We start from the raw sequence: 25,627 nt of genomic DNA, 5'->3' as shown, positions 1-25,627 counted from the left end.
GGCTCTTTGTGAAGAGAACATTTATTTCCAATTACAGGCACACCCACCTGCTGTGGTACCACTGCTCCCCACACTCGTTACAGATCACAGAGGTCGTGTCTTTGTCTGGATTTGAGTTCCGCACCCAGCCTGGAAGGAAAAGTGCTCCTCTGGTGACTACGGTGACCATGCAATTGAACTTCTCACAGCTTCCGCATTTTATTTTGTCTGTGCGCCCCCCACCGCTCGGGGAAAGTGGTGTTCCTGGATGTGAGATTCCGTGTATGCGGTTCTCAACTGCTTCAGGTCCTCGTGTGCCATTTCCACGACGGTCGTTTCGGCAAATTCTCTTGGCGACATGGTCCCAGAGAGCAAGCTTTGTCGTGAGAATTTTGGGGGTTCTTCAGATTGGTGACTTTGCTTCTAACACAAGTTTTGTATTTTTTGAGGTTAAGTCGAGGGTAAGAATGTCTCTTGCGAAGTTGTGCCACATATCGGCTTTGGGCTGCTGGTCCATGGAAGAACTCGTTAAAGCTTCATAAAGAAGCTCTGTGCCTTTAGCTCTCACAGGTACTGTGGGATCCGGCAACTCACTGGATCGTTCATCAGCGGATTGAGGGGCACCGCCCGTGAAATGCTTTTTCTCAGGTTCCAATGGACTAGTGCTGTTTTCAGGCGCAATCATTTCAATGGCTTCTGCAACATCGTGGCATGATGAATGAGAACCGGAGCCACCCCGTATCTCACCCCGACTTGGGTCACGAGAAAAGTCCTGGCTTTTCTTCATTTCCGCCCGTAGGGAATGATTTCGGGCTGTCCGTTGAAGCGGAGGTGCTTATAGACAGCTTTCCATTCTGACAATAGACGCTTGGCTTTCTTTTTCCAAGCCACCGTGGGGCAATTTTTGAGGACTCCGTACACGGCCCTGACCACAGCGGTCCCCTGGAGGTGCTCTTGAGTCACACGAAGAGTTTCTGGCTCAGTAAGGTGGTTGCCAAGATCCTCAAAATTCCTTCTAGACATCGAATGCTCAATAAGGGAAGCTGTGGTTGTCGTCAGACATCTTTACAGCGGCAAAGAAAAAAAAAGAAGGTTCCGTTTTTTTTAGGCTTGTGCTTGCCAATCGCAGCGACCTAATAGCAGCACAGCACTTTCTGCCAGTTACCTGTGTATTTTCTGAAAGAGTTATGTAACAAAAAGGGGTGTGACATGTTAGAAAACGGCATCTGCAACGTGCTATCGTTGCAGTTTCAAAAGTCTGAGTCCCTGTAGCGGGGGGAAAAAAAAAGCAGCAACGCAACCAGCTTCTGCATTCCCAGTCACTTAAAAGAAGCTTGCTGGAAGAACTCTAGAACTTTGTCCATCTCAAGTTGGACAAATCCGTGATCTTTGCGGATCCGGATTGGCCAGCTGCTTTGGATGGGATTTGGCGGTCCTGTTGGGCATGAAATCATGCCAGTGTCAGCATCAACAGGGAAGTCTGGGCAAGGCGGGACCATTTCCCCCCCTCTTCAGCCACATCGCTGAACTACTTGCTGATTTTATCATCTTTAAGAGGTACTGTTCTGAATACAAAAGAATGAGAAACAGAACAATAAGAGGATGCTGTTTAGACATCCCAAGGACATCGGAAGAAATCGTGAGATAGCACAGGTTGGGAGGCAGCCGCAGACAGGCCTGGTGGACCCCAAGGGTCAAAAGGCACTGTGCTGACAACTGAGTCTTCTGAACAACAGGGTAAGGGTTCAGACTAAGCAATCTGGACAAGTGATGACTTTGGACCAAACCAGTCCCCAGGCCAGTTTGGTTCCATTAATTTTGTAACTTCAAGGTGCAAAAAGTTGCTTGATGATTGCATCTGCGTGAACCTCATCCTGGGCAGGCAAATGTTTCCTTTATCTAACCAGTCCATTTTTCTCTCCACGTAAGGTACCTAACCTTGCTACCTAATACCTTTGGACCTACATCTGCCCATCATGTCTACACGTAGACATATGCATCTTGATGGTAGGGACCTGTCTCATAAGAAACTCATGGGCTTCCATTTCACAGGACCTGATATTAAATGCCCATCACTAAGCACACAGGCTGACACTAGAGTGCAGAGAGAATCCATACAGTCTTCTTAGAAACCATCCGACAAGTTCTGTAAAATGCAACGTCCTTGTCAGTGATTCGACTTCTGCGAGTTTACATTAGGGAAACCAGAGATGGGGAAGGTGTGTATGTAAGAATGTTGTCAAACTTCAGACAAACTAGAAGGTCTCAAATGGTTAAAGTTGCATGCAGATGTTCACAGCAGCACTATTCTTAATAACCCCCAACTGGAAACAACCCAAATGCCTGCCAACTGATGGATAAGCAAAATGTAGCATATCCATACAATGGAGTGGTGTGTGGCAATAGAAATATGAAATTCTGACATATACAACATGCATGAGCCTTACAAACACTATGCTGGGTTAAAAACACAGAAGACCACAGATTGTACGATTCCATTTATATGAAATGCCCAGAATAGGCAAATCTAGAGACAGAAAATGGATTAGTGGTTGACTAGGGCTGGGGTGGACGGATGGGGTGGGGGAGGGGACCCAGTGGGGTAGAATGAAAGGGGGTGGCTACCAATGGGTGTAGTTTTTCTTGGGGAAAGTGGAAAATCTTCTCTAAAGTGGACTGTGATGATGAACTGCACAGTAGAAAATATACTTAAAACCACTGAAGTGTATACACTTTAAGGAGGTTAACTGTATGGTGTATAAATTTTATCTGAATGAAGTTATTTAACATTTTTAATGTTTATTTTTAAATTTTTTGGGGGCGCCTGGGTGGCTTGGTCGGTTAAGCGTCCGACTTCGGCTCAGGTCATGATCTCACGGTCCGTGAGTTCGAGCCCCGCGTCGGGCTCTGTGCTGACAGCTCAGAGCCTGGAGCCTGTTTTGGATTCTGTGTCTCCCTCTCTCTCTGCTCCTCCCCTGTTCATGCTGTCTCTCTCTGTCTCAAAAATAAATAAACGTCAAAAAAAATTAAAAAAAAAATTTTTTTAAAGATGGTTTTTACATTAAAAAAATTTTAATGTTTATTTTTGAGAGAAGGAAAGAGAGAAAGAAAGAAAGAGAGAGAGAGAGAGAGAGAGAGAGAGAGAGAGAGAGATTGAGAGCATGAGCAGAGGAGGGGCAGAAAGAGAGGGAGAGACAGAATCCGAAGCAGGCTCCAGGCTCTGAGCTGTCAGCACAGAGCCCAATGCGGGGTTCAAACCCATGAACCATGAAATCATGACCTGGGCTGAAGTCAAATGCTTAACCGACTGAGCCACCCAGGTGCCCTTATTTTTTTTATTTTTGAGAGAGTGAGACAGAATGTGAATAGGGAGTGGCAGAGAGGGAGAGAGGGAGACACAGAATCGGAAGCAGGCTCCAGGCTCCGAGCTATTAGCACAGAGCCCAATATGGGGCTCGAATTCACGAACCACACGATCATGACCTGAGCCAAAATTGGACGTTTAACTAAATCCACCCAGGCACCCCTGAAGAAAGTTATTTAAAAACAGTATATAGAGTCTGATCCAAATTTTATTTAAAAATCACATGTTTGTTTGGGAAGACCTTTATCTCTCCTTCTAGTCTAAATGACAGACTTGTTGGATAAAGGATTCTCGGCTGCATTTTTTTTCTGTTCATCATATTGAAGATCTCCTGCCTTTCCTTTCTGGCCTGCCAAGGTTCAGTAGACAGATCCGTCACGAGTCTTATCGGTCTCCCTTTATATGTTAGAGCACGTTTATCCCTAGCTGCTTTCAGAATTCTCTCTTTATCCTTGTATTTTGCCAGTTTCACTATGATATGTCGAGGAGAAGATCGATTCAAGTTACGTCTGAAGGGAGTTCTCTGTGCCTCTTGGATTTCAATGCCCTTTTCCTTCCCCAGATCAGGGAAGTTCTCAGCTATGATTTCTTCAAGTACCCCTTCAGCCCCTTTCCCTCTCTCTTCCTCCTCTGGAATCCCTATTATACGGATATTGTTGTGTTTCACTGCATCACTTGGTTCTCTAATTCTCCCCTCACACTCCTGGATTTTTTTATCTCTCTTTTTCTCAGCTTTCTCTTTTTCCATAATTTTATCTTCTGATTCACCTATTCTCTTCCCTGCCTTTTTAATCCGAGCTGTGGTTGCCTCCATTTTATTTTGCAGCTCATTTATAGCATCTTTTAGCTCCTCCTGACCCTTTCTTAGTCCCTTAATCTCTGTAGTAATAGATTCTCTGCTGTCCTCTATAAGTTTCTCAAGCCCAGCGATTAATTTTATAAATATTATTTTAAATTCTTGCGCCGTTATATTGCTTAAATCGTTTTTGATTAGTTCATTAGCTGTCGCTACTTCCTGGAGTTTCTTTTGAGAATTCTTCCGTTTCGTCATTTTGGATAGTCCCTGGGGTGGCGCGGAACTGCAGGGCTCTTCCCCTGTGCCGTCAGGAGTAACTTGCGTTGGTGGGCGGGGCCGCAGTCAGACCCGATGTCTGCCCCCAGCCCACCGCTGGGGCCACAGTCACACTGGTGTATACCTCCTCTTCCCCTCTCCCGGGGGCAGGACTCACCGTGGAGCGGGGTGGCCTCTGTCTGGGCTACTTGCACACTGCCAGGCTCGTGGCGCTGCTTCGATGGGATCTGGCGTATTAGCCGGGGTGGACCCGCAAGGTGCACGGGGGCGGGAGGGGCAGGCTCAGCTTGCCTTGCCTTCGGTGGTCCGCTTCGGGAGGGGCCCCTCTTCCGTGGGCCTCTCGTCTACGCTTGGCTCCAGAGAGTCCGTTCTGCTAGTCTTCTGGTGGTTTTCTGGGTTATTTAGGCAGATGTGGGTGGAATCTAAGTGATCAGCAGGACGAGCGGAGCCCAGCGTCCTCCTATGCCGCCATCTTCCCCTCGAACACTAAAAATCACATGTGAAGAGAAAAGGTTGAAAATAAATACACAAAATTTTAGACAGTGACATTTTCTGAACGGTAAGATTTTAGGTGATTTTTGTTCGTTCTTTTACTCCTTCCTGTATTTTGTATGAGTATGTATTATTTTCACAACCAGAAAAGTGACTAGTCCAATATAATTTCATGGTAAACATGTATTTATAGTATTTGCAAATTGGACACGGTCGGCGGATCAGTCTTCTACCTTCTCTTGGAATCAGAGTATCATACAGGTGTTACAGGACCTGTGGCTTTGTCTTCAGACCAGCAGTCAGAATGAAGTCTATTACTGAGTCTAAACCAGATGAATCTCCCCTCAAATACGAACGGTTACGTACCCTTGGTCACAGCTATGATGTTCCTACTCAAGTTCTCCCTGTGGGGCCAGCTCAAGAATGACCAAGATTGCGAGTCTGGCATTTTTGCCATGGGAGGGAGTTGGAATGAAGGCAACCTGGGTGGTCTTTTTTTTTTTAATTATTTAAGACTCAGTGGGCCAGCAATTCAGGATCTTAAGTGGCTATATTTCTCGTTAGCAAGAATCAGTACTTCAAGATCATTGTTTTACCTTTTTAAAATTCCACTTTGAAACACTGGAAACAGTGAAAGAGGTCTTCCTGAGAATCAAAGGCTCACTGGGGCACCTGGCTGGCTCAGTTGGTTAAGCGGTTGAGCATTCCACTCTGGATTTCGGCTGAGGTCATCATCTAGCGGCTCACGGGACTCAGGCTTGTGTCGCGTTCTGCGCTGATAGCCTGCAGCCTCCTTGGAATTCTCTCTCCCTCTTCCTCTGTCCTCCCCACCTAGTGCACGTGTGCAATCTCTCTCTTTCTCCCTCTCTGTGTCAAAAAAGAAACGAAAAGAAAAGAAAAAGGCTCAGTGGACAAAGAACAGGCAAGATAACACAGAAAAATAAAAAAATACTTGCCTTCAATGGCTGAACATTTCTCCGAACCGTCTGCCTGAGATCCTGGGATCTGGAGGATGCCTAGCAGCCCACATCATGATAAGGTCTCAAGCTGCTTAATACACTTGAACCCTCCCCACCAGCTTGTTGGCAAGTTGCCCGACAAAGAAAGAACACTCACCTGGCCTGCATTCCACATTCACTTTATATGCATCGCTACCAAAGGGATCGGGATTGAAGTTTGCCACATGTCAGCAAGGTGGTTAATAACAGACAGGCCTACAGTGCCCATGTGGAGGCTGGACAATATTTAACTCAGGCCAGAATTTCTTAACCAAGGGTCAGAGTCTCCAGGAGATTCTGAAGGAATGCATGTCCTTTTATTTACCTCTCATTTCCTTCTTTTTCAGTTTCGATTGTGAAAAAACACACATACCCCAAGACTTAGCATCTTAGCCATTTTTCAGCGAACGGCGAAGTGACAGTAAGTACGTTCATGTTGTTGTGCAACCAACACCCAGAGTTCTTTGCATCTTGCAAAACACACTTTGTACCCATTAAACAACTGCCCATTCCTTCCCCCTGCGTGGCCCTTGGCCACCATCACCCTACTGTCTCTGAATGTGACTACAGGCTCATTGAACTGGAATCGTACAGCAGGCGGCCTCTTGTGTCTGGCTCATTTCACTTAGCATAATGTCCTCAAGGCTCACCTGCATGGTAGCACGTGTCCTGGCACGTGTGGTCTATACATGCAATGGAACCTTATTAAGACTGACTCCTATTCCATTGTATGCATAAAGCACATTTTACTTATCTGCTCATCTGCCAGTGGACACATGGGCTGCTTCTACCTTTTGGCCGGTGTGACTAACGCTGCCAGGAACCTGGATGTACAAATCTCTCTTCAAGACCCTGCTTCCGATGCTTTTGGGTAAATACCCAGGAGTGCGATTGCTGGGTCATACGGGAATTCTATTTCCAATTTTTCGAGGAACCGCCATACTGTTTTCCATTCTCCTCTATATTTTTAACAGCATTTACATCCTGTCAAACTTTCTATACCCTCTGTGGGACAATGATGCGGATATAAAGCATTTACTGCCCTAGGACGGTATACTGTGAAAGCAACCGAGATAGAAAATTTTGAGAAGTGCCACAAGGAGACAAAGTAAGCTGTGGGTCCAGTTTAGAGTTCCACAGAGCTCATTTAATAAATATTTATCACAGGGGCACCTGGCTGGCTCTGTCAGTAGACCATGAGACTCTTGATCTCGGGGTTTTGTGTTTGAGCCGCACGGTGGGGGTAGAAATGAAATACTACGGATCTCTCCAAGACATTCCCTCATGTTCCCGGCCCTCCAGAGGTTTCCCTCTGCCCTCAGGACGGAGCCCGAGGTCCCCCGCCAGGCGATAAAAAGCCCCCTGCCCCCCCCCGCCCCAGCAGCCTCCTCTGAGACCTCAGAACCATTCACAGGCCCCGCCTATTTCACAACTCTGTGCTTCACCTCCGTAGCTCCCTGAGCCTAGCCTGATCCACACCGCGAGCGCTTCTCAGTCCTGCCTATAAACCGGAGTCATCTGGAGAAATTAGCAAAAACAAAACCGAGGCCAGGGCCCTGTCCCAGGCACCCTGGATCAGGATCCCTGAGGGTAGGCCTAGGTGCTTTCCCAGCCATCCAGGGGACTCTGAGCTGCTGCCACTGCTCTGTACATGGGCACAGGGCCCTCCCTCAATGGGACCCGCTCAGTTCTGCTGCCATCAGCCCAAAGACAGCTCCCGTCCTGTTCCTGGACTGAATGTACAGAACCGCTCTGGTTTTGGGTTTTGCTGGACGAGCCCCCTCAGGACGTGTTAAAAACACTTGCCGGGCACGGCGGTTGCGATGTTGTAAGTGTCACGATGCCCCCGACTGCCCATACCCATTCCCTCCCTTACCTCTCCACGGCAGAAAGCACCCAGTAGGGTTACTGAACAACTCTACGTGCCATACGCGCTCCCGTCATCTCAAGCCTCACGACAACCCCGAGACAAGCATGCGGCTTATCTCCATCTTACAGATGAGTGAGACCTGTTCAAAAACTGCAAATATTGGCAGTGGTTTTTCATGGCGTGTATTGCACTGAAAAAATGGTTTATTGTCTGCCTTGCCCACAAGACCATAAAAGAATGATGTCTGTTTCATTCACGGAGAATGCCTGGAAAATACTTGGCCAGTGCTTTACTATTTCTCAACAAACAGGGTTTTTATTAAAGGAGAAAAGAGCACCCAGGCTGCGCCCTCTCCTCTCTGCTTGTGCGCTTCCTTCTATGGAACCGCTTGCTTGTACCCACTTCCCCCAAGCCCAGTGCCTCTCAGCTGCTTCCACAGGAGACCCAACGTCACCTCAATTCTAGTTTAAAAAGTCATATAAAAGAAAAAAAAAACAAAACGCAGCAGCACGGTGCCCACTAGGGGCTAATCGAATAGCCTCCCAGTGTCAAGCATTTGGGGATAAGGAGGGTCAGGAGGGTGCAATTTCCAGAAGGGAGGGGTGTTGAGCACATCTGGCATGTCTCTTGACGATTTTGTGCCTCGATTTCCTCATCTCCAAAATCAAGGAAATCCCACATCCTAGCATTAATATGGGAAATAAATGACATAGTCCTTATAAAGTCCTTAGAACCGTGCCTGTCACACAGTAGGCCTGACAATTAACATAGGACTCTAATTAAAAAGCTCACATGACATGTATCTACCATAGCAGGCATTGTTTTGCAGCAAGGGGTCAGCAAATCTTTTTCTGTAAAAGGCCAGATAGGAAATATTTTAGGCTGTGCAGGCCATCCAATCTCTGTATGAACTCCTCAACTCTGCCGCAGACAATACATAAAAGAATGAGTAAGGCTTTGCTCCAACAAATCTTTTTTTTCAAAGACAGGCAGGCAGGCTGGATTTAGCTGCAGGCCACAGTTTGCTGACCCCTTTCTAAAGCAGTACTGTCCGACAGGAATATAATGCAAGCCACAGACAGAATTTAAAATTTTCTAGTAACCACTTTAAAAAATAAACAGGTGTTCCTCATCTATTTTTTAAAGTGGTTACACAAAATAATTAAAACTACAAAATTAGGGGCACCTGGGTGGCTCAGTCGGTTAAGCGTCCGACTTCGGCTCAAGTCATGATCTCTCAGTCTGTGAGTTGGAGCCCCACATTGGGTTCTGTGCTGACAGCCTGGAGCCTGCTTAGGATTCTGTGAATCCCTTTGTCTCTGCCCCTCCCCCACTCGAACTCTGTCTCTCTCTAAAATAAACATTAAAAAAAATTTTTTTAAATACACAGACGAAATTAATAACATTTTGCCTCACCAGTGTATCCAAAAACACTGCTATTTCAACATGTAATTGGTAAAAACAAATGATGGATATTTTAATTCTTTTTCATACTAGCTCTCCCAAATTCGCTGTTTTACACTACCACACATCTCAATTAGGACTGGGAACATATCAAGTGCTCATTATCCTATGTAGCTAGTGGCTACCATAGTGAACAACACAGTTCTAGAGCATATGCTAATATAGATAATGCCAACATACACACCTATAAATCCTACCTTCTGAATACGTATCGATAAGAGTTTATATAGGGCCGGCCAATAGTTGGTCCCATACATCTGTTGACTAGGTGCATAAAAAAGCTTGTAAATGTTAACTAACATTTACATGGGCAAGGTACCCACATCTGCACATTTCTGGCCTAAACCCCGGGGAGAGGGGAGAGTAAAGACAATTTCCAAAAGCCGGTAGGTAACAAATCAGCAGTAAGTCAATTCTATTTAAGTCTTTAGACCTAACATCTAGAGAAGAATTCTGTTTCTAGCCATAACCCACATACACCTCTCCACATACACAGGGAGCCCCTTCCTCTATGGAGAGAACTGAAGCCAAATATTCGGTAGGGGCGTTGCAGTTTCGGAACAGCCACTCAACACTGCGCTAGCGCCCTTTATCACGTTGGGATGATCCCTAGCACGGGTGCAGCGAGGGGAAGGGACCAGCTTGAAGGCCCGCTGTGGCCCGGGTTCGGGGTTCGGGGTTCGGGGTCCGGGGGGTGGAGCGGGGCGACAAGCAAAGCCGGCTGCAAGCCGTCCCAGTGTGCCAGCCTGGCACCCAGCACAGAAGCGGCGGCGGTCCCGAGAGATCTGCCCACCCCGGCGACTTCGGGGGGGAGGGGGAGGAAAGGACAGGATAGGGCCTACCCGACCCAGAACGCACCGAGGGCCCACCCCCACCCCGAGCAGTCGCCGGCTTCTCTGAGCACCGGCGTGCAGACACCCCGGCGAACCTAGAGCTTTGCTCACCGAGAAACCGCGAAATCCCGGACACCTCCGCGCCCAGAGACAGCAACCGCACACCTCCGCGCCCAGAGAGAGCTTCCGGACACCTCCGCGCCCAGAGCTTCCGGTACGCGGGCGGGACCACCAAGGCTCAACCAATCCAAGCTCGCAGACTTAGAGACCACCGCCCCTGCCCCTAGCGCCTGCGTGCTAGGTGAATGGCGCCTGCGCAGAGCGACCCGCGGCTGTGAAGCCGCGCCCCCCGCCCCCTGCCGGAGGGCTGATTTGCCTGGGCGACTGTGGGGTAGCGGGGCCTGGATTGAAAGAAACGAGCCCCAGTGATGTTTTTCAGCAGCAACGTTGGTTGAACTACTCTGCAACGCACGCTTTCCGCTTCCATTCAAGGCATTGCTGAGCTAAATGTTCACAGAACTTTGGCCAAACGTGCGATTTATTTAATGCAGTAATTAATACAAGTATTTATTGCACCCTCTAGCATACATCAGTTGATATGAAAGTAGTAAACGTTCATTAAGCAGCCGTGGGTGTATCCTGCACTTCTCACCTGTACACATTCTTTCCCTGCAAGGGTCCAATAAAATCAAAGTGATGGTAAAACTAGAGACTTTAGTTTCAAAGGGCTGTCGCTCTAAGATTGTTTCTATTACAAGAACAAAGTGAGACACCTATACGTCTAATTTATTGAGTAGGCTGGGATCCATAGGGTATAAGAAGAAACCTATTTTTTCTCACCATTGCTTTGAAACCAGCTCTGTTCACTCTCTCTCTCCCGCCCCTTGGCTGCTCCTGGGCTGGAGCTTGAGGTTTGAGCAAATCCCACAGCTTTTCCAGTCACTTTCAGGTATAAAGAAACAATCTGATCAGTGTTGTGGGTTGAATAATATTCCCCCCCCCCCAACCACCCCGATCAAGATAGATATGTCTACCTCCTAACCCCCGAACCCTGTGAATGCAACCTTACTTGGCAAAAAAAAAGGGGGGCTTTGTAGGATCTGGAGACTACACTTGAGCCAAGCAAGGGCCAGAGCTTGGAATTGGACGAGTGCCTGAAGTTTCAATATTAGATTAGGCTGGACTTGCTAACCATCTAAAAATAAGATAAGGGGGTGCCTGGGTGGCTCAGTCAGTTGGCGTCTGACTTCGGCTCAGGTCGTGATCTCACGGTTTGTGGGTTTGAGCCCTGCATCGGGCTCTGTGCTGACAGCTCAGAGCCTAGAGCCTGCTTCAGATTCTGTCTCCCTCTCTCTCTCTGCCCCTCCCCCACTCTCTCTCTCTCAATAATAAACATTAAAAAATTTTTTAAGAATTAAAAAATAAAGAAAAATAAAAAATAAAAATAAGATAAGCTTCTGGAATTCTAACAGCCCTCTTCCACTCTTGCCTTAAAGCTGAAGAGGGGTGACGGACCACGGGGAGCAGAAAGTAGTGTTGGGCTCTCCATTCGGTGAGCCCCGTGCAGATGGTCTAACGTGTCTCTTTATTTTATTATTATTATTTTTAATGTTTATTTTTCTAGAGAGAGAGAGAGAGAGAGAGAGACAGAGCGTGAGTGAGGGAGGGGCAGAGAGAGAAGGAGACACAGAATCCAAAGCAGGCTCCAGGCTCCGAGCTGTCAGCACAGAGCCCGATGCGGGACTTGAACCCACAAACCGTGAGATCATGACCTGATCCGAAGTCAGACGCTTAATCGACTGAGCCACCCGGGCGCCCCTACCATGTCTCTTTGGAACCAGAGGGCACTTACACACGATGCTCAGCTTTGGGGCCCTGGGCAAAACTCTGAGTCAAGAAAAGTCTCATTTAACATCCCCTTGCACCTGTCATAATCTGTAGGTCGTTTCTATATCACTTACTCTTCTCCACGCCATTTGTCCAGTTTGCCCATTTTTCTAGAATTATTCTACCATAGATTTGTGACAACAGATTAGCAGGGAAATGAAAGACCAGCACGTATGTCTTCAATCACTTGGTGGTGCATATCACAGGATGGAAATTCAGAGGCAAAGAAACATTTTATACTACTTTGTTACTAGGGACGCCTCAACATTCCATTTAATCAGGAAAATATAGATAAGGTACAAAAAAAAATGGGAAGAAAGGATGCTAATGCTATGCAAAGACCTCTGCCTGCCTGCTCAACTGCCTTTGGCATTTCTGCTAAGAAATCTGAGCCCGCCACCTGGGATTTCATTCTGTCAGTTGCTTGTTGCCCGAAGGAATACAGTCCGTGATCCTGATGTTTGGACGGCTCTGTGAAGTGCCTCGCCTCGCTTTGGCTCTCAGGTTTTTTCATTTAAAGGGAGGTCTCTTGGGACGCCTGGGTGGCTCAGTTGGTTAAGCCTCCGACCTCGGCTCAGGTCGTGATCTCACGGTACGTGGGTCTGAGCCCCACATCAGGGCTCTGTGCTGACAGTGTGGAGCCTGCTTGGGATTCTCTCTCTCTCCCTTTCTGCGCGCCCCCCACCCCCCAATAAACTTGAAATTAAAAAAACCCCGCGACAATATAAAGGATAACATGCTTATTCCAGGTCTTCTGAATCTTCAGGCGGAGACACATTGGGCCAGATGTGAGCCACCCAGGCGCGCCTGGAATGTGAATTCTGAGTCATGTGGAGACCAGTGCGGTGACAGTGATGTGGGCAGGCTGATCAGCAAGGGCCTTTTCCCCATAGCTCTGCTTCCGGCCTTGAAGCCCATTTCCAAAGTTGGATTGCTGGTTTTCCCACGCGCCTGCACGCTCCTGTCTCCTTGCCGTAACTTCCCTTAATGCAGCCGTGTGACTTGAGGGCCACCTACTACCTGACAGCAGATGGTGCCGAAACTGCCTTATTCCTCGTCCCTTGTATCGAAGCATAGGCAGAGACCAGCAGCCTGGGGCAGGACAAGTACACAGGGGTGAGATGGGAAATAATGAAAGGTCTGCAAGATTGGCTTCTTCAAGATCTCAGGGGTGACCGGACTGGAAGGTTCTAGGCCCCCAGAAAGAGGCACGGGTTCGCAAGACACCGGGGAGGGGAGAAATGGAGCAGAGAGGCAGCAGGAGATACTGAAGACGGCCCTCTTTGCGGTTTGCCCCCGCGGCGGCCACACACACACACACACACACACACACACACGGTCACCCCCAGCTGCCACGAGAGGGCGCTGCCAGAACTCGGAGAAGGATCCGAAAACCGAACGCTGGCAAGAAGTGTCTCCTATCCAGCAGGAGAGCCGTGTGACTGCAGCTTGGGCCCACGAGGGAAAAGATTTTAGAAGGACAGTGACAGGACTGGGAAAGGGGGATGTAGAAGCTTTCACGGGCGTCCAGAAGGACCAACACATGTGGGAGAGGTGAGGGGTTCCTGGCTTTCTGAGCAGCAGGCACATCTCCGGCCTCATCCGCCTCGAAACTCCAATACAGTTTACCTTCAGCAACCAGCTTGGTGACCAGCGTCCGCGGGTATCCTGGGTGGCAAGCCAGGGGACATCCCCAACGTAAGAGGCACCGGTGGCTGGACTATACGCGAGCCTGTGGGACTTCAGTTACAGCCCGCCTGGTGTTGAGAGGTGAATTCACTCGGTGACTTGTCCCAAGTCAACCGGCACAGACAGATGGGGTTCATCTTAACCGGGAGAGGGGTGACACTTTTATTTTCTAAGGTACGTTTTTATTGAAGTAGAACCCATACATAGAAATGACGGTGCACAGGTCGTGAGTGTACTGCTCAATGATTTTCACAAAGCGTGGCCAACCAAAAAGCATCAAGAAACAGAACGACTGGGCCTCCAGATGTCCCCCGTCGGGCTTCCCCCCTCCACCAACACCCCCTTGGAGGGCAAACCTTCTGGCCACAAGGAGGCTTTTCTCAACCCGTAGAGCAGAAAACCCCAGTGTCATTCAGTACCCCTCCCTGCGTACGGCAAAGGCCCCGCCGTGTTCTCAAAGTCAACTTGGTGCTTTAGTCAGTCATGGACATCGAGCCTCAGAGAGGAGGCAGAAATGGGGACTGGCGCCACTGTTATTTCAATGTGTTAATCGGAAGCCCTGAGACTGGAGGATGTGGGACGTCCTGGTGAATGTTACTCAGCCCGAGCCAGCAAGCAGGCAAGCACCGTTCGTTCGGTGGTCACTCGGGCAGCGCTCAGGATCCGCGAAAGGTTGAAGGTCCTGGTTTCGCCGAAGAACCAGCCTGCACAATGTGTCATTCTTTGTAACACTGCTTAGCAAGCCCGGTGACGGGAGAGACGAAAGGCTGTGGGTTGATGCGCACTGGGACCCTGCGTGGTGGCTGTGGTGGAAGGAGACAAGAGCATGGGCCTTGGGGAGCGTTGGCAAGAGGGTCTTTGAAGGGATGGTGCGCATTAGGGTCTAGGTTATGTTTTATTAGAGAGGAGAGTCCAGATACGAGGAAGCCAAGAGAGGGGCAGAAAATGAAGATCTCAAGGGAATGGGGCTTTCAAAGAGTCCAAAGGATAAGTGGGGGGATGATTAAAAGCCAGATAAACTAGAGAGTGTGATGTTGGAGTTCAAGTTCAGAGGGGATGATCAAGTCCAACGGGGCAGCCACGGTGCAGTGACCGGGGAGATGACGGTAAGTGGAACAGAGGCCCACGAACGGTGAGGCTGGGACACTGGACAGGTCGTCTGCATAGATGTCGCCACGTTGGTTGATGGCAATGGCAAGGGAGGCCAGAGAGGGCTGTAGAGCGATTTAACTGGACCCTTAAGGATCGGTGGTTTTTACACGGAAGCAGAGAAATGAGAGATTGTGAACAAGAGGGGATCAACCGGGTGCCACCTTCCACTGGACCCTGCATGTGGGCAATGTAGGACAATGAGCAGGGCTCACTGGATAAGGCTGCAAGGGGAGAGGTAGCCCCGGGAGACAGAGGACACCATAGCCTGTTGGCCGGAATTCAAACCAATATTTTGCTATTTCAGGATCCAAAAAGTTAGTCCCCCAAGATGATGGTCTTGTGGTGGAAATGGCAGGGGTAGCCCCCAGGGGTCAGGGAAGAGTAGTCACCAGAGTCTGGATTGTGCTTTGTTTGAAATCCCAGATAGGCCAAGAGAGGGTTCAGTTTTCTCTCACTTAATAAAATGTTGGGCTGTGACTGGTTTGGGACAGGGATAGAGATAGAGATGCCACAGTGTCATCAGGGACCCAGGCGTCTTCCGGCTACGCGCTCCTCCACAAGGTACGGTCCTGGACCTCATGATCACAAGGTAGCTCACAGAGCTCCTGTCCTCACGACCACATCGCAGGAAGGAAGGAGGCGGGAGAGGAATGGCGAGAGGGGCTTCCAACTGACAGACCTCTTTTTTAAAAAATTTTTTATTTTTTTAATGTTTTTATTTATTTTTGAGACAGAGAGAGACACAGCATGAATGGGGCAGGGGCAGAGAGAGAGGGAGACACAGAATCGGAAGCAGGCTCCAGGCTCTGAGCCATCAGCCCAGAGCCCGACGCGGGGCTCGAACTCACGGACCGTGAGATCGTGACCTGAGCTGAAGTTGGACGCGTAACCGACTGAGCCACCCAGGCGCGCCTGAGAGCCCTCTTTAATGACTCTTCCTCGAAGCCCCACCAGTGACTTCAGCAGGCTCTCCCACCTCAAAGAGAGGCTGTATATACATATATATTTATATGTTTATACTTGTAAGGCGAAATTCGAAAATGGATATTGGGTAGGCAACTTTAAGTCTCTGCTACAGCTCCTAGAGAGACACGAAACGCTATTATTTAATTCAACTTAACTCGGCCTTGGGCAATGGTTCTCTACCTGTAGAGAACATGATTCCCAGGCTTCCCTATTTCGTTTCGGGTTCAACATCTCTTCCTTTAACCTGGATCATCGGGGCACTGGTCCTTCACCGCAAGTTCTCCCTTCTATCTTCCTTTATTCTAAGCCATAACTATGCTCTCCAACTTCCTTGGTCATTGAAGAAACAGGGGTTCTTTTTCAAGTTCTACCACAGTATTAGAAACCACCTGTATCCGTTAGCTCTTGCTGTGTAACAAACAACCCCAAATCTTAGCATCTTAAAACAACCATCTTATTATGTCTCACAGCTCTGCAGGCTGATGTGACTTAGCTAGAAACCTCTTCATCTGGTCTCACTAGAAACACTTATTTTGGGGGTTTTCATACCTAGCAGTTATCCTAACAGATACAACCACAGCCCTTGGAGACTATATGCCAAAATCCCTTCACACTAAAGGAAAACAACGCTTTCCCCTACCATCTTAAAAGGTTGTATGTGTTGGCTGTATCAAAGAGAACACTGTTGGGAAAAGGTTACTAAATTGGGGGGGGGGGGAGGATCACTACAAGTTTCAGTTTAAAAAAAACTTTGGGGCGCCTGGGTGGCTCATTTGGCTAAGCGCCGACTTCGGCTCAGGTCACGATCTCGTGGTTCGTGGGTTCGAGCCCCGCGCCGGGCTCTGTGCTGACAGCTCAGAGCCTGGAGCCTGCTTCGGATTTTGCGTCTCCCTCTCTCTCTGCCCTTTCCCTGCTCATGGTCTGTCTCTCTCTCTCAAAAATACAATAAACATTAAAATTAAAAATAAAAATAAACTTTAAGAGTGAGGCTATAAACATTAAAGATTAGTAAGGAGGCCATTTTCTCTCTTTCCTTCATCCTACAGCTCAATGCCTTCATTGCTTTAGGGGGTAACAAATAGCTGGGAAACCTTCTGTTTGGGAGCTGTCCTGGACCCAGAATCTAAAAACATAATATACGTTCATCCTCAGGGGAATATACTCAAGATTCATTACCACACAAAGCTGTTCTTGAATTTGGAAGAAAAGAGAAACAGAAAAGAAGGCACTGGTCTTTCTTCTGTATCCTGGTATTTGCATGATTTCATCTTAGGGATTTCTCTGAGGCCTTACGTTCAAGAACGGAAGCTAATGTGCATTGCACTTATGAGGCCTAACAAAGCAGTCGTGTGCTCCCAGAAAAGGAAGTAATTTTATGCATTTTTAAGAATGCAAAGTATTTCCGACGAAAATGAATAAAACCCCCATTTTCCAGGAAAGCAAATAATTATACACGTAATGAAACACAGCATCAAAAACTCATTTTCTTACTTAGGAAAACTTAAACCATGACACAAGGTAATTATTTGAACGTCATTACAAAGAATTTAAATGTACAAGCTAGGCTGTAAAAGATCAGGCTAAGCCACTTAGGTAAAAACCTATCTGTGACGTCACAGTTTCCAAGGAGTGCCAGAAAAGTCAAACAAAGAAACAATTCCCTGTAGTCTTTGTTGTTGTTGTTCGTTTTTATACTTCTAACAGCACAGTGGCACTACATTTAAAGCAACTCTTGGCACGTCTTATACAAGAAAGGCGTGTGACAATAATGTTTCTGTTGGTACATTACAACTTTTCAGTTTGTATTTCTAAAGTGGGGGAATCTATGGTGTAATATCAGAAAACAGAGAACTGACATAAAAAGCCGAATATAAAGATGCAAAAGACCACGGTCACATTTAACCATTCACAGATAAAAGGCGATCTGGACATAAGCCTGAAACCAGAAAGACGCCGTCCACTGCAATTTCTCCGGCTTTTCCCCTGCCACGTTCTGCTTCAAAAATGATCTAATAACGGAGAAGATATAAAATAATTACTTTCAACTTCCAAGTCAAAGATATACTCAAACTATTTAATAGCTATTAAAGAGGCTTGAGCTCGGGAGCCTGGCTGACGTAGTCGGTCGAGCATGAGACTTCTGATCTTGGGTTGTGAGTTCGAGCCCCACCTTGGGCACAGAGATTACTTAACAATAAAAGGACTGAACTCATCAGCCCTATTGCATAGGAACAGGCTTTGACATTGCATGCATAGTAACGTATTTTCCAGATGCCAGTATCTACACTGAGCGGGTTATAGTCAGAGAAAACTGGGTCACTGCACCACCTAAAAGAATCTGGACGGCCCTGAAGAGCGGAGAAAGGTATGGTTGAAGAGGAAATTTTGGAATTCCCATTTAAAGAAAATAAAAAGCAAAAAATGAAAAAATCATGTGGTTTTCTTTTCCAAAACCAGGCTAGAAGAAATTTAACATTCCCTGTGAACATCTAATGTAAAACTGAACAGTTGAAAGAGAATTATTTTGATATATTCAGATTTTGGGAGTTTGTAGTAGTATGGCTATTTTTCCGAAAACATTGGCTTTAATATTGGAAATTATTGGGAATGTCGTTGTTTTCAAATGTTGAAAAATGTTTGCTAATAGGCTATAATGATTTTCACCTATGATAAAGTAGATCAAATTAAATATCTATTATCTATTAATAATCAAAAGAGAAGCAAACTTCCTTATGTTGTAGAAATACTAAAAAAAATTTATCTCTAAACTGGACAAAAACTGACAGGAGTGACTCACTGAACAAAATGAAAGACAGACAGTTACTACTTTATATTCATTCATCCAACAATATTTAGAAAGAAATATTATGAAAATAAATGACAGCTGACTGATAGTTTTTCTTTTTTGCCCGTTACCACAACTTTTTAAAACATATCTTGGCTATCATAAGTAATCCTGCAATAAACCGAGGCTGCATATATCTTTCCAAATCAGTATTTTCAGTTTTCTTCGGGTAAATACCCAGGTGTGAAATTACTGGATCATATATGGGAACTCTGTTTTCAATTGTTTCAGGAATCTCCACACCGTTTTCCACACTGGCTGCCACCAGTTTGCCTTCCCACCAACACGGCACAAAGGTTCCTTTCTCTCTGCATCCTCACAAATACTTTTCGATTTTAGCCACTGTGACGGGTGTGGGGCGGTATCTCATTGTGGTTTTGACTTGCATTTCCCTGATGGGTGATGCTGAACATCTTTTCATGTGTCCGTTGGCCATCTGTAGGTTTTCTTCGGAGAAATGTCTTTTCACGCCTTTTACCCATTTTTTAATTGGATTATTTGGGGATTTTTTTGGTGTGGAGTTTTAGAAGTTCGTTATATATTTTGGGTACTAACACTTTACTGGACGTCGTCTGCAAACATCTTCTCCCATCTAGTAGGTTGTCTTTTACTTTTTTGTTGATTATTATTTCCTTTGCTGTGCAGAAACTTTTTATCTTGATGTAGTCCCAATAGTATATATTTGCTTTTGTTTCCTTTGCCTTAGGAGACATATCTAGAAAAATGTCGCCATGGCCGATGTCAGAGAAATTACTGCTTGTGCTCTCTTCTAGGGCTTTTTGGTTTCAGGTCTCACGTTTGGGTTTTTTTTTTTTTTCAACGTTTATTTTTATTTTTGGGACAGAGAGAGACAGAGCATGAACGGGGGAGGGGCAGAGAGAGAGGCAGACACAGAATCGGAAACAGGCTCCAGGCTCTGAGCCATCAGCCCAGAGCCCGATGCGGGGCTCGAACTCACAGACCGTGAGATCGTGACCTGGCTGAAGTCGGACGCTTAACCGACTGCGCCACCCAGGCGCCCCTCACGTTTGGGTTTTTAGATCACTCTGAGTTTATTTTTGTGTATGGTGTAAGAAAGTGATCCAGTTGAATTCTTTTTTTTTTAATAAAGATTTTTTTTAACATTTATTTATTTTTGAGAGACAGAGAGAGACAGAGTATGAGCAGGGAAGGGGCAGAGAGAGAGGGAGACACAGAATTCGAAGCAGGCTCCAGGCTCTGAGCTGTCAGCACAGAGCCCGACATGGGGCTTGAACCCACAAACTGCGAGATCATGACCTGAGCCAAAGTCGGACACTTGACCGACTGAGCCACCCAGGGGCCCCAATTCTTTTTTTTTTTTAGTTTATTTATTTACTTTGAGAGAGACAGAAAGAGAGAGAGAGAGAGAGAGAGAGAGAGAGAGAGAGAGAGAGAGAAAGAGGGAGAGAGAGAATCCTAAGCAGGTTCTGTGTGGTCAGGGCAGAGCCTGACACAGGGCTCGATCTCACACACCATGAGCTGAAACCAAGAGTTAGATGCTTAACCGACTGAGCCACCCAGGTGCCCTGGTCCAGTTTAATTCTTTTGCATACAGCTGTCCAGTTTCCCCCAACACCATTAAGAGACTATCTTTTCTCCATTGTATATTGTCTCCTTTGTCATAGATGAATTGACCACGTAAGTGTGGGCTTATTTCGGGGCTCTCTATTCTGTTCCGTTGATCTATGTGTCTATTTTTGTGCCAGTACCATCCTGCTTTGTTCCTCTTTTTCAAGATCACTTGGTCTGTTTGAGGTCTTTTGTACAAAGACCTCAAATTTGTACATACAAATTCTAAGATTATATGTTCTAGTTTTGTGAAAAATGGTATTGGTATCCTGGTAAGGGGTGCGTTAAATCTGTGGATTGCTTTGGGCAGGAGGGACATTGTAACAGTATTTGTTCTCCCAGTCCATGAGAATGGAATATCTTTCCATCTGTTTGTGTCATCTTCCACTTTCTTTTCTCAATGTATTATAGTTTTCAGAGTACAGGCCTTTCACCTCCTTGGCTAAGCTTATTTCTAGGTATTTTGTTATTTTTCGTGTAATTGTAAATAGGTCAGCTCTTTTGAAGTTTTGTTTATTTTGAGAAAGAGCGTGCACACGAGGGAAACAAAAAGAGAGAGAGAGGCAGGGGGAGAGAGAGAATCCCAAGCAGGCTCGGCAGCGTCGGCATGGAGCCTGATGCAGGGCTCGAACTCGTGAACCGTAAGATCATGACCTGAGACGAAATCAAGAGTCAGACGCTTGGGGCGCCTGGGTGGCTCCGTCGGTGAAGCGTCCGACTTCGTCTCAGGTCACGATCTCCCGGTTCGTGGGTTCAAGCCCCGCGCGGGGCTCTGTGCTGACAGCTCACAGCCTGGAGCCTGCTTCGGGTTCTGTGTCTCCCCCTCTCTCTGCCCCTCCCCCGCTCACACTCTGTCTCTCTCTCTCTCTCTCTCAAAAGTGAATGAACATTAAAAAAAATAATAAGTAAAATAAAAATAAGAAACAAACACTTAAAAAACTGACCCTGCAGCTTCCACTCATCGTGATCAGTGCCGGGCACAGAATGAATGAGCAAGACATTCTTTTACATATTAAGTTACACACGTAAAATTAGAGTCTGGTTTGGGAGGACGCTGGTGAGGAGCCGGACACACAAACGGATCATTTCCATGACACGTGAGGGGCACGCACCTGACGGGTGTTATCGCGAGCTGCGCTGCTTAGCCGCCTGGCCTATTTTGCTCCAGAATATAAACTCTCGAAGTATAGGGAAAAAGCCTCGCTCATCTTTAGGGCCCCACCGCCCCTCTGTTTGTTGAGTCACTGCAAGAGAATGCCAGTATCCCATGTGACACTGGTTTTCCACTTACACTTTTGGTAGTGCTGATCCCTTGCTCCAACTGAATTTTCCCCGTCTTCCACCTTTCGTCCTTGCTCCTGGTCTCCTCCCATGCCAGGGCGTCGTTACTGCTTTTCACAAACACTCGAAGTTTCCCGACTTTGTCTCCGGCCAGCCGGTAATCAAAGAGCAAACAGAAGTTGCTCTGGGGCTGCAGGTCCGGGAGCAGGAGTTTCAGGCGGCCGATGTCCTTCTTACGGCCTGCCAGGGCCGGAACTGCCATATAGTAGCCAACAGCTTCAAGAGAAGAAACATGCGCAGTTAATGAGGCCATTGTAAAGGGTCTGACTACGGGGTATAGAATAGCACAGAAGATGAATGATAACCAGATTCAAAATCTTAAAAAAACACATAGGGGGCGCCTGAGTGGCTCAGTTAGTTAAGCGTCTGACTCCGGCTCAAGTCACGATCTCGCGGTGCGTGGGTTCGAGCCCCGCCTCGGGCTCTGTGCTGACAGCTCGCAGCCGGGAGCCTGCTTCAGATTCTATGTCTCCCTCTCTCTCTCTGCCCCTCCCCTGCTCCTGCTCTGTCTCTCTCGCTCTCTCAAAAAGAAACAAACATTAAAAAAACAAAAAACCATTTTTTATAAAAAACAAAATGAAAAAAAAAATGAATAATAGTCTCCTGTAGGGAAAGCTGAAGTCTCTCTCATTTCCAACACAGGAAAGACAATTTCATGCTAAAATGGATTTTAGGGATCACAGAGCTGAAATCCTTTGTGGTACGGAAAGGGAAAGCGAACGCTAGACAAACGGAGGAATCTGTCCACATACACAAAGCGTGGTGGTAAGCAGAGACGGGGTAAGAATCTAATGAAATAGCCTTTTGGCACTGTAGGTAATTTGCAGCTGATGGAGAACTCGTGTTCCAGAACTTTCCACCTTGGTTGTTTGAACCTTGCACTGCATTTTCCCACAGAGTCAATGAGATGTATGACGGCCAGCTCCTTAGGTAGGGTGGTATTTAATCCACAACATACATGAATTTGTCCTAATGGTTTCATGGAGCTCAACTACCGCCTGTAACGTATCAGTCCGAGTTCCGATTGAGGAATGGAACACACCTCCTTCTATTTCTAAGATCCATGTCCTAAGTATAGCTCATCTTCAGTCCTTTGCTTGTGGCTGTGACGAACCTGGGCAAAAAACTCTCAGGGAATGGGGGTCTAAAGAAGTTGACGAAAAGAAAGAATTCGTACGGAAGCCAGGAGGAATGCATTGGGGGTAGGGGGTGGGGGCCCGGAGTCTTCTGCTAGTATATTCCCAGCGTCACTTGAAGGACCCAGGTTGACCTTGCCTTAGTTTTCACTGGACTCAGGGACTGTCTGGTCTTTTCCCCAGCTGCTCAGGTTGCCTGATTCAGCAAATAAAGATACAGGATGCTCAGGAGAGCTTGAATTTCAGATAAATAACCTGTCTGAGGGGAGCCTGGGTGGCTCAGTCGGTTGAGCGGCCGACTTCGGCTCAGGTCATGATCTCACGGTCCGTGGGTTCGAGCCCCGCGTCGGGCTCTGGGCTGACAGCTCAGAGCCTGGAGCCTGTTTCAGATTCTGTGTCTCCCTCTCTCTGACCATCCCCCGTTCATGCTCTGTCTCTCTGTCTCAAAAATAAATAAATGTTAAAAAAACAAAAACCAAAAACAACAACCTGTCTGAGATGTACTAAAAAGTATTCTCCTGCTAATCTGAAATGTAGGCATCCTACACTTTAGCCACTGCCACACCACCAGGGACACCCTCTCTTCTGTGACCCACTGGGGCAGATTTCCCTACTCTCTCCCCTAAAGCCCATTTTGATTTGTCCTTGAGATTTTATCCTTCTAGAAATGCTGATTCATCCCACGTTTCCTCAGGGAAAGACGAGCCCACCTAGAGATCTGAACGGGGCGCAGGGGGGAAGAAGGTACGATTTGAGTGACACAAAGGCTGGGAAACCTGAGGCCATTTGTGAATTGCGTTTGTAAACAGGGGACTTTCCATTGCTGGAAAACTCCACATGAAGACCCTGCTGACTGTGTGAGCTGTCAAGATTCTGGAATAACCTACGGGCTCCCTGTATGATGTGGCTCTGGCGGATAGAAACTTGGAGATGTCATGATGGAAGAAAGGAGAAATGCAAGTTAGCTATTGACCAGACAGGCTCTCCCAAGATATACGGTCTTGGGACTGGTTAAACCTGCCTTGAATCTTCGGCGACAGTTCCACTCATACAACTTGCTGCGTGAGATGTACCCCCTCTACCCTAATCTCAAGTTTTGCAAGGAATTTTTGTTGGGGGATATCCAGGTTTCCTGGTTGCGTGTGAAGGCTTGAAAGGCAAGGTCTAAGGGAGGAACTAGTCTAGAGGAAGGGTCCAGGAGAAGGATCTTGTAACTGAGGGCTGAACTTGTAGATTCCCAAATAAATAAATGGATTGGTAAGAAAGTTGAGTCCCCAGAGTTGTCTCTACCTACACCTCTACGTGTCAGCCTCAGGAGACAGGGCCTCGATTGATGCTCCAAGTGGGTTGTATCAGCCAAAATGCTCTACCCAAGGGGAAAGCTAGGGCCCGTCAATAGTGTTTAAGCAAGAAGTGGAAAGTGCTAGAATTCCACAGCTCAGAGCTGAAGTCGAGAAAAATCCCAGTGTAAGTGGCCAGAAAGGAATCTGCAAGCGACGGAGGGGAACATTCAGTCCAGAAGTTCAGGTTGCTGACCTGATGCTCATTATGGTGTTGCTACTTTGAGGGGTGGCTTTACTAAAACTTCAGGTTTAGGCAGAGGTCATATTTCCTTTCCAGATTTATTTCCCCACAAAAAGCAAAACAAAAACTACAGAGCACCACGAGCTGCCAAACTGGGGAAAAGAACAGCTTCTTTCTACCCTTCCCCCAATGCTCTTAAAATGTACATGAATTCTTGGGCCCTGGCTGGCTCACTTGGTAGAGCATGTGGCTCTTGAGCTCGGGGTCATGAGTTTGAGCACTACGTTGGGCACAGAGATTACTTAAAAAATAGGGTTTTTTTTCTTTATAAGTCAAAAATGTTCACGAGTTCTAACATCTGTCTCTTGGCAGCAGGAGTGACTATGGAAAAGTTTTGCTAGAACATCCTGTATGTGGGTGGGTGGGGGTAAGAGAGATAAGGCGGGACACAGATACTGAACCAACGGAGCCATTCATGAGGGCAGACTTCGGAAGGTCTAGAAGTTTCCAAAGGTGACAAACGCTGACCTAACGAGAGATAGGAATAATAACCCTCCGTCACTGGAGAGCCTTCTTTACCTGTACGGAGGGCAGAGCACACAGCGGAGAACACGAAACAGTAAAATCGAAATACCATTATCTCGATCAGCAGGATTCCAGTCAAAGTCATCTTCTATATCCTGTTTCCAGTCACAGGCCCCGTGCTCAAAGCTGCAGTCAACTGAGATATTTAAATCTGCTAAGAAAAAGGGTACATTGTATAATCACGAAGAGTATTAGAAGCACGTCTGACATTTGGAGCTTTGGAAGGAAATGCCGTATTTTCAGCTGAGCATCGAGCTAAGCTACTCCACGGTATTGCTGCGTCCGCAACCATCTGGTTTGGCCAAACAGCCTACGGGGTCCTAAAACGGACTTTTGCCCCTCATGCAAGTGCGAGCCCTAGAGAACAGCCTGCTGAGTCACAAGCTAATTAAGTTCCTAATATGACTTCCCAACAGCCCTTGTAGATAAGACTCCCTTGGAACTCACCAAGACCCAGATCTTTCTGGTTTGAACGGACCAATCCACTAATAAAGGCCTGTGCTCTAGGTCCCGCCTCTCTCTCTAAGCACCCTGCCTCAACTTCCCTGTGTGGCCCTCGAGGCGTGCCATGCTCCTACAGGACCTGCGAGTAATAAACTTCTCTATCTCAATTTCTCTTGTGGTCTTTTGTTGAGCCATCTGGCACCCGGGGAGCTCTACCTGACAAATATTAATTTAACAAAATCATAACAACTGCATGGAGTACAGATCACGGCCACTGAAATGGCCTTAAGGACAGTGTCAAACCAGATACTGCTTCAATTTAAACCTGTGAAGGCCTTCTGGCCAAATTCTGTTGTGATCTTAAATAAAGTAGAGGCAAAAACAAAAACTTAAAAA

At 47.0% G+C, this 25,627-nt stretch overlaps 2 protein-coding genes and 1 long non-coding RNA gene across 4 annotated transcripts in view; all 3 read right to left on the bottom strand.

Annotated features, from left to right (window-relative positions):
* Nucleotides 1-3: 3 nt before the first annotated feature.
* TCEANC (transcription elongation factor A N-terminal and central domain containing) lies at nt 4-2,840 on the bottom strand. Its single transcript, XM_043569728.1, is given in 5 exon segments — nt 4-213; nt 216-362; nt 365-436; nt 439-777; nt 780-2,840. Coding segments are annotated over 5 exon segments (963 nt in total). The 5' UTR covers nt 1,003-2,840; the 3' UTR covers nt 4-31.
* A 2,012-nt stretch (nt 2,841-4,852) lies between these two features.
* On the bottom strand, nt 4,853-10,309 carry LOC122476859. The gene is made up of 3 exons (XR_006295622.1): nt 10,184-10,309; nt 5,504-5,774; nt 4,853-4,901 (listed from the first exon to the last, which is right to left on the bottom strand). It is a non-coding gene; the product is annotated as an uncharacterized LOC122476859 (long non-coding RNA).
* A 6,916-nt stretch (nt 10,310-17,225) lies between these two features.
* The window catches only part of EGFL6 (EGF like domain multiple 6), a 57,304-nt gene continuing 48,902 nt past the window's right edge, over nt 17,226-25,627 (bottom strand). Inside the window, exons 10-12 of one of the 2 annotated variants that reach the window (XM_043569807.1) lie at nt 24,837-24,941; nt 21,493-21,758; nt 17,226-17,775 (exon numbers count right to left, since the gene is read on the bottom strand). In XM_043569807.1, coding sequence (XP_043425742.1) covers nt 17,665-17,775; nt 21,493-21,758; nt 24,837-24,941 — 482 coding nt within the window. In that variant the 3' untranslated portion in view covers nt 17,226-17,664. The remainder of the gene's footprint in view (nt 17,776-21,492; nt 21,759-24,836; nt 24,942-25,627) is intronic. The other variant, XM_043569808.1, reaches the window with a different exon arrangement.

This window comes from Prionailurus bengalensis, chromosome X (genome assembly GCF_016509475.1).
Source record: "Prionailurus bengalensis isolate Pbe53 chromosome X, Fcat_Pben_1.1_paternal_pri, whole genome shotgun sequence".
NCBI lineage: Eukaryota > Metazoa > Chordata > Mammalia > Carnivora > Felidae > Prionailurus > Prionailurus bengalensis.
This window is presented reverse-complemented; position numbering and strand designations above follow the sequence as displayed.